The sequence below is a fragment of the Loxodonta africana genome, chromosome 2 (assembly GCF_030014295.1).
Source record: "Loxodonta africana isolate mLoxAfr1 chromosome 2, mLoxAfr1.hap2, whole genome shotgun sequence".
Classification (NCBI taxonomy): Eukaryota; Metazoa; Chordata; class Mammalia; order Proboscidea; family Elephantidae; genus Loxodonta; species Loxodonta africana.
Window position 1 is genome coordinate 37,278,263 of NC_087343.1, and position 14,672 is coordinate 37,292,934.

The 14,672-nt window shown below is 45.0% G+C and overlaps 1 protein-coding gene across 1 annotated transcript in view; it reads right to left on the minus strand.

The window, feature by feature from the left end:
• Positions 1-1,783: 1,783 nt before the first annotated feature.
• The window catches only part of MTMR12 (myotubularin related protein 12), a 96,108-nt gene continuing 83,219 nt past the window's right edge, over positions 1,784-14,672 (minus strand). Inside the window, exons 13-16 of the mRNA XM_003407913.4 lie at positions 12,825-12,997; positions 10,450-10,617; positions 9,315-9,476; positions 1,784-5,723 (exon numbers count right to left, since the gene is read on the minus strand). Of these exons, the coding sequence (XP_003407961.1) occupies positions 5,154-5,723; positions 9,315-9,476; positions 10,450-10,617; positions 12,825-12,997 (1,073 nt within the window). The 3' untranslated portion in view covers positions 1,784-5,153. The remainder of the gene's footprint in view (positions 5,724-9,314; positions 9,477-10,449; positions 10,618-12,824; positions 12,998-14,672) is intronic.

Sequence of the window (14,672 nt, forward strand, 5' to 3'; positions counted from 1 at the left end):
AGGAGGATTAAAAAAAAAAAAAAAACCCTGGGCCTAGCCACAAAAAAGGCCAAGATGTCTGTGTTTTTCAAGACAAAAAAACACTTGGACACACTGCTTTACCCTCAATGTATAAATGACATTTAAAACATTTATTTTGTTACCGCGGCAGTGGTGCTCTGGTGGTAGAGTCTTGCCTTCCACGCAGGAGACCCTGGTTTGATTCCAGCCCGAGCATCTCAGGCACAGCCACCATCTGTCCGTCAGTGGAGGCTTCTGTTGCTGTGACGCTGAACAGGCTTCCATGGAGCTTCCAGACTAAGATGGACCAGGAAGAAAGGCCTGGTAATCTACTTCGGAAAATCAGGCAATGAAAATCTATGGACCACGATGGTATCATCAGCAACCAATCATGGGGATGGTGCAGGACTGGGAAGCGTTTTGTTCTGTTGTGTGCGGGCCAACTCAACTAACAACATTTTGTATTAACCATGGCTGATCTGGTTATCAGCATACGTGCTAGCACATCCCTGGTTACGTTGGAACCCATGGCACTAATGTCTTCCCTCTCCCATGCCCAGCTTAACATTTTTAATGGCTGGATTGTGTGTGTGTGTGTGTGTGTGTGTGTGTGTGTGTGCTGGGGAAGGTGTCGTAAGGGCCTGTGTGGCAGGTCACCATGGTAAGGCCATCTGTCACTACAGATCCTGTCCCTGTAGCAGAGCAGGAGGATCCTGAGTACTCAACCCCAATTTGTCCTGCTCCAGGGACAACTTTATAAATACTCTAAGGCCACGGTGGGGCACAACCACAGTTAAAGAGACTTTTTCCTTGTTGAGCAACTTTGACCACAGTCACAGGAGGTGCTCAGAAACAGGCTTCAGTTCTGGCTTACTTGGCCCTCAACTCCTTCTTTAAAGAATGGAGGTGACACGAAGAACAGGGGCCCAGAGTCTGTTATCAACAGAAGCATCCCTCCTCCCCATTTCACATTAAAGGGAAAATGCCCCACTCTTTACCCCCCAGGAATCTGCCCCTCCCATTAAATGTCGCAGATGGGCCCTCAACTAGAAACCAAGGAACACGCAAAACAGAGTGAGGGACGGGTGAGTCCACAAAAAGTCCAAGAGCTAAACAAAGGTGGAAAATAAGACTAAAGCTGCTAAACTATAGGGTCACAACTGCTACTTAGGAATTTAATAAAAATATCAAAGAATTAAAATACCTGAAAAGAAGGTGGTGGCAACAAGGGCTTATTTAATTCCAGACATGTCTTTCTGGACATAAGAAGGTGGATCTGGATGGATAGGAAGTGATGGGGGAAGAAGTAGAGGAGCGGGCAGCCTCCTCTCATCCTCAGGGAAAGGAAAAGGGCTGCAGAATAAGGAAGGTCAAATAAATGGAACTTCTCAGTACAAAAACAGTGAAATGTCTCAATCTATGTGTTAAACAAAACTAAAAAAAAAAATCCTACTCATAAATCATCTCACTTGCTTGTCTTCTCTGGAAGGAAAAACAAAGCCTCTTCTCTCTCTCATGGTTTAAATGAACTCAGATCTCTTCCAGCAATAAAATCACATTCTAATTTTACACATCTCCATAAAAGCAGAGAGGCAGCAAGATTTAATTTCGGGAATTAAATAGGACCTCTGACCCTATTTTATTTTTCTTCAGCAAATTTTTTCACCACCTAAAATCCTAATTATTTATTTGGTTATTTGCCCTTCTCTTATCAAACCCCCTCACCTATCCCCCCCCCCCCAAGAATGTAAACTCCAAGACAGCAGAGACCAGACTTACTGCTGCAGTACTTCCCATTTCCCCGGTACCTACTAAACCAAAACCAGTTAACTTTGATTCAGTTCCTACTCATGGCAATCTCATGCGTGCACAGTAGAATTGTACTCCATTGGGTTTTCATGGCTGTGATCTTTCAGAAGCAGATCACCAGGTCTTTCTTCCAAGGTGCCTCTGGGTGGGTTCGAACTGTCAACCTTTCAGTTAGTGGTTGGGCACTCAATCATCTGCACCACCCAGGGCTTCCTTCTGGCACCTCGCGCATGCTTAAAAACATTTCCACAATGTGTGGGGACCACGGTCTTGGGGAACATCCAGCTCAGTTGGCATAACATCGCTTATAAGGAAAATGTTCCACATTCTCCTTTGGTGAGTTGCATCTGGGGTCTTAAAACCTTGTGACTGGCCATCTAAGATACTCCATTGGTCTCACCCCATCAGGAGGAAGGGAGAATGAAGAAAACTAAAGACACAAGGGACTAATGGACCACAACTGCCATGGCCTCCACCAGACTAAGTTCAGTACAACTAGATGGTGTCCGGCTACCACCACTGACTGCTCTGACAGGCATCACAATTGAGGGTCCCAGACAGAGCCAGAGAAAAATATAGAACAAAATTCTAACTCACAAATAAAAAGACCAGACTTACTGGCCTGCCAGAGATTGGGGACACTCCAGGAGTATGGCCCCCAGACACCCCTTTAGCTCAGTAATGACGTCACTCCTGAGATTCACCCTTCAAAGATTAGACAGGGCCATAAAACAAAACGAGACTGAAGGGGCACACCAGCCCAGGGGCAAGGACTAGAAGGCAGGAGGGGACAGGAAAGCTGGTAATAGGGAACCAGAGGTCGAGAAGGGAGAGTGCTGACATGTGGGGTTGGTAACCAATGTCACAAAACAATATGTGTACTAACTGTTTACTGAGAAGCTAGTTTGTTCTGTAAAACTTCACCTAAAGTACAATTAAAAAAAAATTCCTGAATGAATGAAAGTAATGACTCCATGTGTTATACGAACCACATCAAATACAGTATTGCTTTTAAACTGTGCTTTAATTTCTGCAATCAGATATGATGCAGTGAGATACAAGTATAAACTTTTGTTGTACATCCAGAAAATAAAAAGCACATTTATACAGATTTAGCCCAACAGCTTATTCCCTTGGAGAAAAAAAAAAGGAAAGTTTTGGATTTAATTAAAGCTAGTTTATCTTCAGTGTAAAAACTCGGAGGTATAAACAAACTCAAGATACTATATACAGTAAACTAATGTACATTTTCAAACTTGCACAGTGCAGCATTTTCAACAAAGTCAATGGTCTCATTCGAGCTTTTAACTGCTAAGCATAACCCACCTCTCAAACTTGAATAAAAATTCCACAATATATAAACCCACTGAGAATTCTGTACACAAATACAAGTTATAGAAATCTGATTTCAAATATAAATACATAAATTGTCATGACCTTACATGTTAAAACAGCTTCCTTCGTTTTCTATTGAAGTTTTTTAAAAAAAATCGTAGAAAAATATTTCAATGCACATTCAACTGGTGTGACAAAAGCCATGACCTTGTGCCTTTAAACCATACTTTGTGGAGTGTAAAGCATCACACCGGGCATTTCTGGAATGAAAATCGCTAAGATCCTAAGACTGAAGAGGCTACCATATAAATATTCGCCTTGTAATATGGTAACAAAAATAGCTCCATAGTGTATTCGGGAGGCAATGGGTCAGAGAAGTGGAGGTTAGTGCTAGTTTAAGAAGGCCCAGGGGACATGTGTGAACGTGACTAATGAACTAGTGTATTTTTAAAATCCCTCTTGCAAACCTAACACTGACCTCACTAGCAAGATGCCTAAGGTGACCAAGGCTTGACATGTGTTTGCCCCCCCGACGCAGGAACCCTGCCCTCCCCTCAAATCTGTCCTCATTGCAGACCAACCAAACATGCTAACATGGAGTCAGGAGAAGAGCAAAACAATCTGTTGTGTGTACCAAACAATTCAGTGCAAACTTAGAAACTCCTCTTTATCAATACTTTCAAGATTTCTTACTTCCCTTGAGCAACTGAAAGTTTTTCTGAACAGTTAATATTCAAATTGGGATCTATATTGGAGAGCAAATGTATATAAAAGGCAAACATTCAGTTTGAAACAGTCTAGCATGAGATTCTTTTTTTTTCCTTCCTCTTGTGGGATTTGACAGGGTTCCATTAAGAGTAAAAAAACTGGTCGTTACAAAGTGTGCTTTCCTGCATTAAAAATATATATATCATTTAGACAGCAGATCCAAGAAGGATATCAGGCATAATCAAGTTTCTTCTATGGCTTTTTAAATCACTGAGGTACTATACAATAATCATCGCTTCTGACATTTATGTTTAACTGCTTTCGTACGAAAGCCACATTCAAAGGTGGTCCTACCTCGTGTGTCTGTGAAGGCAGCAGACAGTGGGAGGAAACATCTGCGGGGTTGCTACAGAGGGCCACACTGCAAATGCTCCGGAGCTTGGCACGCATTAGAAACTGGCAAAGCAATTAATTTCCAACACTGAAAGACTCCAGAAGAATGGAAGCTCCCCTGGGCAAACCAAAGATATTCCCCAGCTGAATGATAGGTTTAGCAGCAATAAACCGGGACTATGTGCACCAAGGCAGGGAGCACGGAGGGTGTGGTCCAAAGCAGGCAGGGTAAGTCCTGGAGGTGTCAGTGCGTGTCAGCCCACCACCCACACACAACGTGACACAGTCTAGAAAGGAGGGTCTGGAACTACAGTGAGTGACACGGGGTGTTTCCCCAGCTTTCCTACAGGCAAGTGGGGTAGATGGAAAAATGCTATCAATAGTTTGTTTAAACAAATGCCATACATCCTAATACCTCTAATCTGAATCATTCAATTCACCGTATGAATTTCACGTAAAGCTGCACTTGCTTCTAATTGAGATAGGTTATAGAGAAACTTACTATTCCCAACGGCTGGATAAATTTTCTTGGCACAGAAAGTAACTGAAGAGAGTATCAAGTTCAAGAATATCTTACAAAGCCCTTTTTAGTTAGTAAACCAGCCATTGTAGGTTCCGTGTAATACTTAAGCATCAGAAAACAGCCACGATCCTTTTATAGGTCAAGTAGTAATCCCTCTCAATTAATAATACTAGATATATGGTTTTAATTGCATAGCCTTTCACGACCACGGAGAAAAGTGAGAACCAGCTCTTTTCCCGAAGGCCCGGGTTTACTCCAACACCGCACCAGGCAATGACCCTCCCAGTATGAAGCTTCAGCATGACACACCAATCCAGAGATCAAATGTGTTTGATTCCTGTCCCAATCTTCAACGTTCCTTTTTCCCCAAAACTGAGAAAACAAGTCACACATCTCCTAGATCCACAAACTCATCTTCTCGTTTGGCCAAATCTTCTTCATCTCCCAAAGTTTTCCAACCACTGGTAGGTAGGACCGGCTTAGAGGAATGCCGCTGGAGCAAAGCGAAAGGAAACAGAGAGGATAGGCGGGCAGAATTCCTCAGCAGGGCAGGGGCCTCTGCCTGGAGGGCCACCTGCCTGTGGTGTTTCTCGTTTATTTTCTCTTGTAAGATCTGTACTTCCTCCATCATTTCCAAGAGTTTGCTCATAGTTGCCACTCCGCCACCTCCTAGGATCTGGGCTTCTGGAATCCAACGCAAGTACCTTTGTGCCCAGACTTTGATTTCTGCTCCCTCTATGTGTGGCAACAACAAGCCATGGTAGTCAGCAGGTTTGCTATGCCAGCTGTCATAGAACTCTCGAAAGTTGTCTTGTAGCTCATCAGAAGAATTAATAAGTTTGCTAATTCTCTTGCCCAGAAGGTTTTTAATTAAATGATCTGTTTCTTCCCTGAAAAATCCTCTTTTGGGAGATGATTTCGATTGGGTGAGTGGCAAAGAAAGCTGTCGTTGATGCTTTGAGAGAAAACACAAATAAAAATCTCTGCTTAGCATAATAGCAACCACTACACTTGTTACCATCAAGGAAAGGGCATAACTGTTTTAACAAGTATCAAGAGACATCAGAATTGCCATCTGAATGCAAATTCGTTAAAATGCTGTAACATACACAGGGGAAGGGGAATTACTGGTTTATCCATAAGATGAAAACGTTATATGTACACCGTATGCATAAACCAACGGGTGGGCCCTGGCGCGTACAGAAGCTCTCAGAGAGGCACGCTTTGACGCCAAGAGTTAAGCTTTTAACACTCCGTTCTCTGTAATTTTGTTGTTGGTAGCTGCTGCTAAGTCGGTTCCAACTCATGGCGACCCCGTGTGTGCTGAGTAGAACTGCTCTATGGGGTTTTCAAGGCTGTGAACTTTCAGAAGCAGATTGCCAGGCCTATCTTCCAAGATGCCTCTGTGTGGGTTCGAAATGCCCACTTTTTGGCTAGCAGTTGAGCGCTTAATTGTCTGTGCCACCCAGGGACTCACCCCTGTAATACCAAAAACTAAACCAAACCCGTTGCCATCAAGCTGATTCCAACTCACCTTCCCTACAGGACAGAGCGAAACCGTCCCATTGGGTTTCCAAGGCTGTAAATCTTTATGGGAGCAGACTGCCACATTTTTCTCCCATGGAGTGGCTGGTGGGTTCAAACAGCCAACCCTCTGGTTAGCAACAGAGCACTTAACCACTGTGCCACCAGGGCTCCTTCTCTCCTCTAATAACCTGTTGCCGTCAAGTCAATTCTGACTCACAGTGACCCTAAAGGACACAGCAGAACTGCCCCATAAGGTTTCTAAGAAGTGGCTGGTGGATTTGAACTGCTGACCCTTGGATCAGCAGCCGTAGCTCTTAACCACTGCACCACCAGGGCTCCCTCCCTGTAATAATGGTATACAAATACACAAGTTTAACTTAAGATAGGTTGGTCTGGAAGAGTTTGGGGGTGATACCTCATCATTTTTGGATGGAAGTAAAATGTTTCCTCTTTGGAGAAGTTTAGGGCTGTTGGCTTCTATCATCTCCTGAACACCTGTGAGGAAGCAGTGACAACTACCTGAAGATTCTATCATTTTAATGAAACAACTGCAGGTTTTCAGGCACTCAGCGGGCGTTTAAGATATGAAGTTTTTTTTTTTTTTTTGGCAAAGTGAGCAGAGGCAGGTAGGGGCAAAAGGGAAGTGAGGAACCAGCGACGCTGGCCAGACATCCTTGTTTGACGACCTGCATGGAGCAGAGGATGTGAGGGCATTTACGTGTTCTCCCCGGAGTAATCCTATCTGCAGCAAAAGCAAGGCGTTATGTTTGGGGTGCACTGTGAATGGGCTGTAAAGATGAATAAAGTGCCCAAAGGAGAAGTAAAAAATGTGGGGAGAAGTTGCTTCTCTCCAACTCTTTTGCTCCTGAGATGTTCACTCGAACTAAGAGTAGATAAAAAATTTTACAGCCTAGCCCTAAAGTTCTCTATTTCTGCCAGAAGTACTTTCTTTGTTAAAAAAAAAAAAAAAGTATTCTTTATGATTAAGGAAATATTTCCTTATTATAAAAATTATGGATTATGGAATAACAAATCAAAAGGATGAAAGGAAAATCATCCCCAATATCATGACTCAGAGAGTACCATGATTTCCGACTTTCCATCCAGGGACAGTAGAGACGAAGGCCAGGAGCCAGCTGGCCTCCCTTCTCCACACTGACGAAGCTGAGTCAGGCAGGGCAAGGGAACATGGAGTATGGATGAAAACCACCCATCACTGAGTGCTTACACCTTCTCAAACAACCCTCTGAGGTACTCACTATTATTGCCCCATTTTACAAAGAAGAAAACAAGGCACAGAGTCCAAAGGTATCAGCTACCAAGGGCCAGAGATGGTTTCAAACAGTCTGGTTCCAGCCCTACTCTCTTAATCTTATAAGGAGCTCTTAAGTAGATAGAACATTCTAGATGGACCAAGGTGGGGGCAGCACCATGTGTCCAAAGCCTGACCAACCCAGAGGCTGAAGCTGAGCAGAAACCATACGGCTCAGGTGGCAATTCACAATACAGCATTGCCTGCTCTCCATCTGCACGGTCTTCAGAGTCTCTACAGAACTTCTTACAGCCATCTGTCCACTCACATGGTGCCCCAAGCCTGACATCTGCATGTCTTACTCAAATGATTCAAAGTTCCTTGTTGTTCCAGCCCCCACTCTGCTTTATCGAGTGCAATCTGACATTCCCCAGCCCTTCTGCTCCAACATCTCCCACCAGTCTGCTCTTGCAGCGTAAATCATGTGCCCCACCTACAAGGATAAGACACATTTAGAAAAACTGGACCTGGGGAGAGAAATGAAATCCAGTCTCACAAGGCAGAGCCTCAGCCTCTGAGGTTGGTCCCTTCCAACTCTGCTGTGGAGCCATTCTGCAAGCCTAACTCAGCAATCACAAGATGTGTGCATGCAGCCACCAGGGGGCATCACACACTGAAGAAAAGCTGAGCTCTGGCCAAGCTGTCTGGAGCCAAGCATAATTCTGGTCAAGCTGGTCAAGCCAGCAGAAAAAGAAGTTGAACCAGAACATCCACCCCCAGGCCTCAGGACCCCTGAAAGGGCAAAGTGGCAGTTCTGAGTTGTTCAGCAACCCACATCTTCTATGTGCTGGCTTTGGTTCACTCAAGTCCCCAAACCACTCTAGGATGGAACTAGCTCCCACCCCAAAAACAGCCAGGCTCCCTGGAACTCCACAACTACGGACAGACAGAAGCAACAAGGCAAGGCGGTGAAGGCAGCAACACACTTGGAGTTAACCACACTGCTCTGGTGTGGGGCCTGTGGGGAAGAAACTCCGGGCCAGAAGAACAGAGCTAGGAGATGCCATTTAAATAATTTATCATACAGGGAAGTTTAGGGTAATAATAACCAGTAAAATGAATCTGAAGGAGAACCCAAATAATTCTTTGACATTTGTGGTTTACAGTCCAGGCCAGCAAACTACGCCCAGGCCGGCAAACTAGAGGCCACAAAGCAAATCTGGCCTGCTGCCCGTTTTGTAAATCAAGTTTCACCAGAACCCAGCCATGCCCATTGATTTACATACTGTCTATGACTGCTTCTGTGTTACAACAGCAGAGTGAAGTAGTTGTGACAGAGACTATACGGCCATGTACACACACATCTTGCCCACCTGTGGTTTATAATCATATCTAATTAAGAAGAGTCACGCTGTTTACTAACATGAACCCGTATCTACTGAGAGTAGAACCATACGATCAGCGCACCTTCTACTAACTATACACATAGGCAGAGTGACAGGCATGACTCCGCCCAGCACGACTACTGTGGCGGCAGCATCTGCAGTGATGTGAAGCAATGGCCGTATCTCATCAGGGCAAAGGCTGATTTGCTGAAAGCAAAGGATTCTAAGGAGCCCTGACAATCTGCCAGTCACAAATCTGGGTTCTGCAGGCTGTTTCAACGGGGAAACCATACTGACAGACAAAATCCATATGCAACACTGATCTGTACACACATGGGGCTCTCCGGGCAGAGGACAGGGTTTAGACACACAGACATCTTACTCTGAAACGCATTCCTTTCCGCTGGCTTTTGTCCACTTTTGGCTTTTCCACATAGAGAGGGTTTCTGAGCAACATCTGGGCTTCGGGTTCAAACTGTACATGCCAATCCCACACGGTGAGCAGATTCAAAGGCTTGCTTTGTGTATCCTGGCTTTCCCTACCCTGCCAAAACAAGCACAGGTCACGATGGCTTCCAGGAGAGGGCTGGGGAAAGCACACACATAATTCTGAAGGACAGGCACCAGGAAGGGTGCTCCTGCTCTGCCCTGAGACTGAGCAGTCACGGGCACGCATCTCTAAAGGACACAGCCATCAGCAGTTGTTCACTAAAGGTTTTAGGCGAGGGAGAAGAGGGAGAGAAGAAACATTTATTATTTTCCAGCTGACCACAAGCCAGCCACTGTGCTGGGCACTTTTCATAAGAACCTTGTGAGGTAGGTGTTATTTTTCCAGTTTTACATTTGGGGAAACTGAGGCTCAGAAAACTGAAGTGAACTGCCTGACTTCACAGAGCTGGTGAGTGGCACAGCTGGAACCCAAAACTGGGGCTTTTTGGTTGGGAAGCCCAGGTTCTGTCTCTCCACTTGACTGTGGGGTCTGGTCAAATCTCTCCCGGAGGGCCAGCAAACCCTGAGGGTGACAGACGGCCGGTCAGAGTGCTGAGAGTCACCCACACAGAGAAACCTCTGGAGCACAGCCTTAAGTTAGACCAAAACGGTCTAAAATGGAAAGCAAATGCTTAGCTTCCCTGCTCTGCCTCTCACCATTCACTTCACAGAGTAACTCCAGGCGTCAGGCAAATGAAGACAGGGCATCTGAACTGTCTTTAAAAAGGACAACTTTTAATTTTCCTTAATTCCCTGGCTACAACACTTGTTCCCAGAGCCAACACTTAACTAGCAGTGTGAACATGGACAAGTTTCTTAGCCTCTCTGCCTCAGTTTCCTCAGGAATTATGATAGTAGATTCCCTATAGGTGCTGTGAGGATGAAATACTACTACCTGGAAAGCACTTAGAACAGTCCCTGGTATACAGTCAGTGTTATATAAACGTCACTTTTATCATCAAGATTACTGCATTCTGCTTGGGAGACACAGCTTCTTTGAGACACAGGTTCTGAAGCGGAATTCTTACCAGGTTAGTATCTTTTTGATGAGGTGAGTTGAAGAAGAAGGTGCTAAAAATAGGTATGTACAGGCTATCTGACAAAACAGTCAGGTACGTCTCCGTGAACTCGAAGGCTGGGGGATGCTGGTGGACCAGTTGCCACACGCAATCTAAGAAGAGCAGGAACACAGGAACCTACACAAAAACAAGCACATTACTAAGCAGGCACAGAGCCGGATTCAAGCTGTCCGGAGACTGGGGGGTGGGCGGCCGTCTCACCGGCTGTGGGAGAACATTATCTGGGCATTACAGCCGCTGAGACACACAGCGCTGTGCTGGCCAGTCAGCACAAAACTCCGCCCCGTTCCAGCCGAAGAAGATGCTGAACTGAAATCACATGCTTGTGCGTTACTGTCAGTATCTAGTAGTACCTTTCTGCGCAAAAAGACATTTTCAACAATGAAATCGGTAAAAATCCCATTACGAAACAGCGTTAACAGAGGAGCATTTGCCATAGATTTTGATGACAGCCACTTAAGCTCTGAACCCCAATTAAGGGAAATGTTATCCTCCAAAAAAAGAATTCCATTCTTCTCATTAGTAAACCTGCATTCTAACAAACTGTACTCAATTACAATTGCTGTTTTGAATTTTGTCAATAAAAAACTGTGTGTGTTGTGTGTGGGACGTAACAGCCCGGGGCTGCTCCTGAAGGCTCAGAAAAGAAAGAGGCCGGTAAAAAATGCAGAAGCAGCAAAAATGAGCTTCTAACATTTTCTCAAAAACATAATTATGTTTAACCCACAGCCCTCCTTTACATCTACGTGGCGCGTAAGGCCATAGTAGTACAGACAGCAGCTTCTAGGTTGCTTTATCATTTATAAAGCCCTTATCTCCACCACAGCACCTCCTGCATTCCCAGTGAGCCTGTCAGGTAGGTAAGACCGGCCATGTTACAGCTTCTTCCTTATAGATGAGCAAATAGAAGATTAGGACGCCAGAGGCTGGCTCAGCTCAGGATAAAAAGGAGCTGGGAATCCAGCCAGTGTGTTGCTTCAACTATATCACAAATTGGAGCACTCAGTATGTTGACTCTGAGACACTGAGAAAAAAAGTCTATACGGCAACTCCATTTCACACCTCATTTTATGCTCAACATCATGAGATAGAGCGGACAATATCTGAACCTCGTTGTACAGTCAGGGAAATGGCCTCAGAAAGTATGAGTGACGTATCCAAGGGCTGGGTGAGCAACAGCTCAAATCTTCTCTTCGAATCGTTCCCCATCAGACGTGGTGCCTGTCAGTCCCCCTTCTCTCAAGATACACGAAAAGCACACTCTTCTCCACACGGCATCGGCTGTTTCTGCCATCACGCTATCTGAATCCCATCAACCTCTCAAATTAGGTCCCTGGAAAGCTAAAGTCCATTCCAAGACTGAAAGATGGTGATTTCCATTCAGCTCGATGGGACACGGCCTGAAAGAAACCACCAGGCCTGGGGAGAGATGCCTGGGTCTCCCCAAGAACACACCAAGCCCTGAAGCCAAGAAGCCTGGCTCTGTGTATTTCCGAAGCATGCTGTGTCAAGCTGCTCTACACCACTCAGAAAGGCATGCTTATTATTATCTGGAGGACGAAAAACCACAAGCTACGCTACTAGCATACATTAGCACTACAGGTGATTTAATTAAAGAAGGCTTACCCGCTTTCATTTTTCTTCCACAACCGTCAATAATGCAGCCAAAGGAGTTTGAACAGCTGTAGCCTAGATAAGTACACCACAGTTTTGGGAATTCATTTTCCCTAACTAAACTGCTTAAGGCTCCAGGCCTGGACCAATCACACTGCCAGAAGGCAAAGGAAGTTGTGAGCACAGCCTCACAGACACAACCCCAAGGCTCTGGTAATGGATGGAGTTAACATGACCACATGCTTTAAATTGAAAAGGTTCATGTGCAAGGAAAATGTGCTTCATGCCATTATGCAATGTGTTTTCTATGGGAAACTCGCATGCTGAATATCCCTTTTTTTGCACAGACTAACTTAGCAGAAATCGCAGGAGTCTCTCTCACTGAGTTGATTCCTATTTAAGTTTTACAAATTAACAATACTCCCACCACAAACATATGTATACACTCTTGGTGTGCACAATTGCTATGAGTGACAACTCAGATGACAAGACTCTAAGCTCATGTGCTAATATCCCTTTCCTTTGGGAAGGGGTTCGATATTGCTCAGAGCATTCAAAGTCAACATGCAGTGAGGTGACAACAGTTTCCCAACAAGCCTGCTGCACAATGTGCACCTTGCTGGTGGCAGCCCTACCCCTGGACAGGTACTGCCTGTTTGAGACCGCGTGCTTCTCCCCATGACTGAAACATCTGGCAATAGGAAACCCACCTCCTCTTTGTCATTCTGGCGTAACTGGTTGCAGCGATCCAAGAAGCAGTGACCGCCCATGATCCACTCCTTTTGGATGAGGCTCTGGAAACCAAGCCTGGTTCGACAGTGGGGGTCCATCATCACTTGCACCAGAGAGGAGACGATACAGCAGAGGTCTGAGGCAGTCTCCTCTGGAGGGGGCAGGGGGCAGCAGCGGTGCAAAGAGGAAGGAAGGCACAAAGCATCAAAAAGCTGCAAAGAGAGCTCTCACTTGCTGTTAATAAGGTTCCCCACACCTAGGTCTGCTATGAACAGTCAAGCTCTTATTCCCTAAAATGCGAAGGCCACTGAAAAAGTGGTAACACTTTCAGACCGATAAACTGCTTCACACCTGTCTCCTATAGGTTCCAGCACACACCAGTACTGAATATGTCTTTGGTACCAATGAATAAAGGCAGTGCTGCAAATCCACGTCAGCACACAGACATCCAGATGTGCCACACAGCAAGGGCCGAACCACACACAGAACAACGACCTGCTCCTCTCCACAGACCAAGTCTAAAGCCCATCCCTCTTGGTCTATCACTGAACTCACTGCTCCGAGGCTCAGACTGCTGCTCTCAGACACACGCTAGAGTCTTCCCTCCCCTCCAATTCCCCCATGAACTCTGCTTTGGGGAAAGTTTAGTATTTTTGGATTGTACCAAAATGGCATCACCTTATCAGTTCCAAGGCACTTTCCTTTTCTGTTTCAGGAGCAGAGAGGTACCTGCTTCTCCTTGCCTGGCCTGGATGAGAAAGTCCTTCTTGGTCTACTTCCACCTGCCCACCCCTGGAGTGCACTTTACAAAACCCATACGATGAAGGCTCCATTCCCATACTTACCATGCATGACTTTTAGCAAATAAAAACATACCCCTATATCCATGCATCTGTCTCAGAGTTTTAAGATCCTAAAAGTCAGGGTCTACATCCCCATGGTTTCCTTCTTCATAAAAGTAAGTACAATTCAAGTTGCTTTTTAAAATGTTCACGAGGATGACAGTACTGGTATTACTGGGGTGAGAGAAACTTAAGAAGGGACTCTAGGTAGGGAGGTGTTTCTACTGTTAAACTCTTCATTCTGATCCCTGTAATCATGTGACATACAAGTCTAGTCTTACACTCGTGCTTCTATTTCTCCTTCACGAAACAAGCCTAAAGTACGGAAACTCAGGGGTTTAAAAGAAACAGGAGTTTTTATTTTTGTCTTTGCCATTTTTATTTTTAAGGGGACTTTCCTTCTTGCATCTGAAGGATGTTAAGAGTAGAGCTGTGGGTGATAGGAAGGAGAGCTAGAACATGAAATTCCGGATGACAGACATCTCAGCAGTCCGTTTAGGAATGACGTATTTCAGTTGCATCAGCCAAAGATTTGGATTTCATTTTCGGCCAACAGCTCATGATTAATGCAGTCCGGCTCTGGGTTCTTCCACCTCTCAGACCCTCAATCTTAATCCCTCCTTTCACCAGGAACTCAGTACTAAAAGAATACTCTGTTCTCTCATTGTTGGTTAGGTCTTTTTTAATAATAAGCCCTCCCATTATGCTGTAAACTTCTAGAAGGGGGCCAAAGTACAGAAGTCTACACACTTTAGGTGTTCAGTAAATGTGTTATAATCTATGTCAGTGAGCCGGCGTCGCATGGTATGGGGTCACAGGCAGACACATTTTCCAGTCTGCTCTTAGAATCTAAATCCTAAGTGACGGAGAGCATCAGAGAAATTATAAAATCTTGTGAGTATAGAAGCATGAGACTGTCTATTTAATTTGTAGTGTGGAGCTATACGAAACTTCAAATATTCTAAGCAGGTCAGATCTAACCAG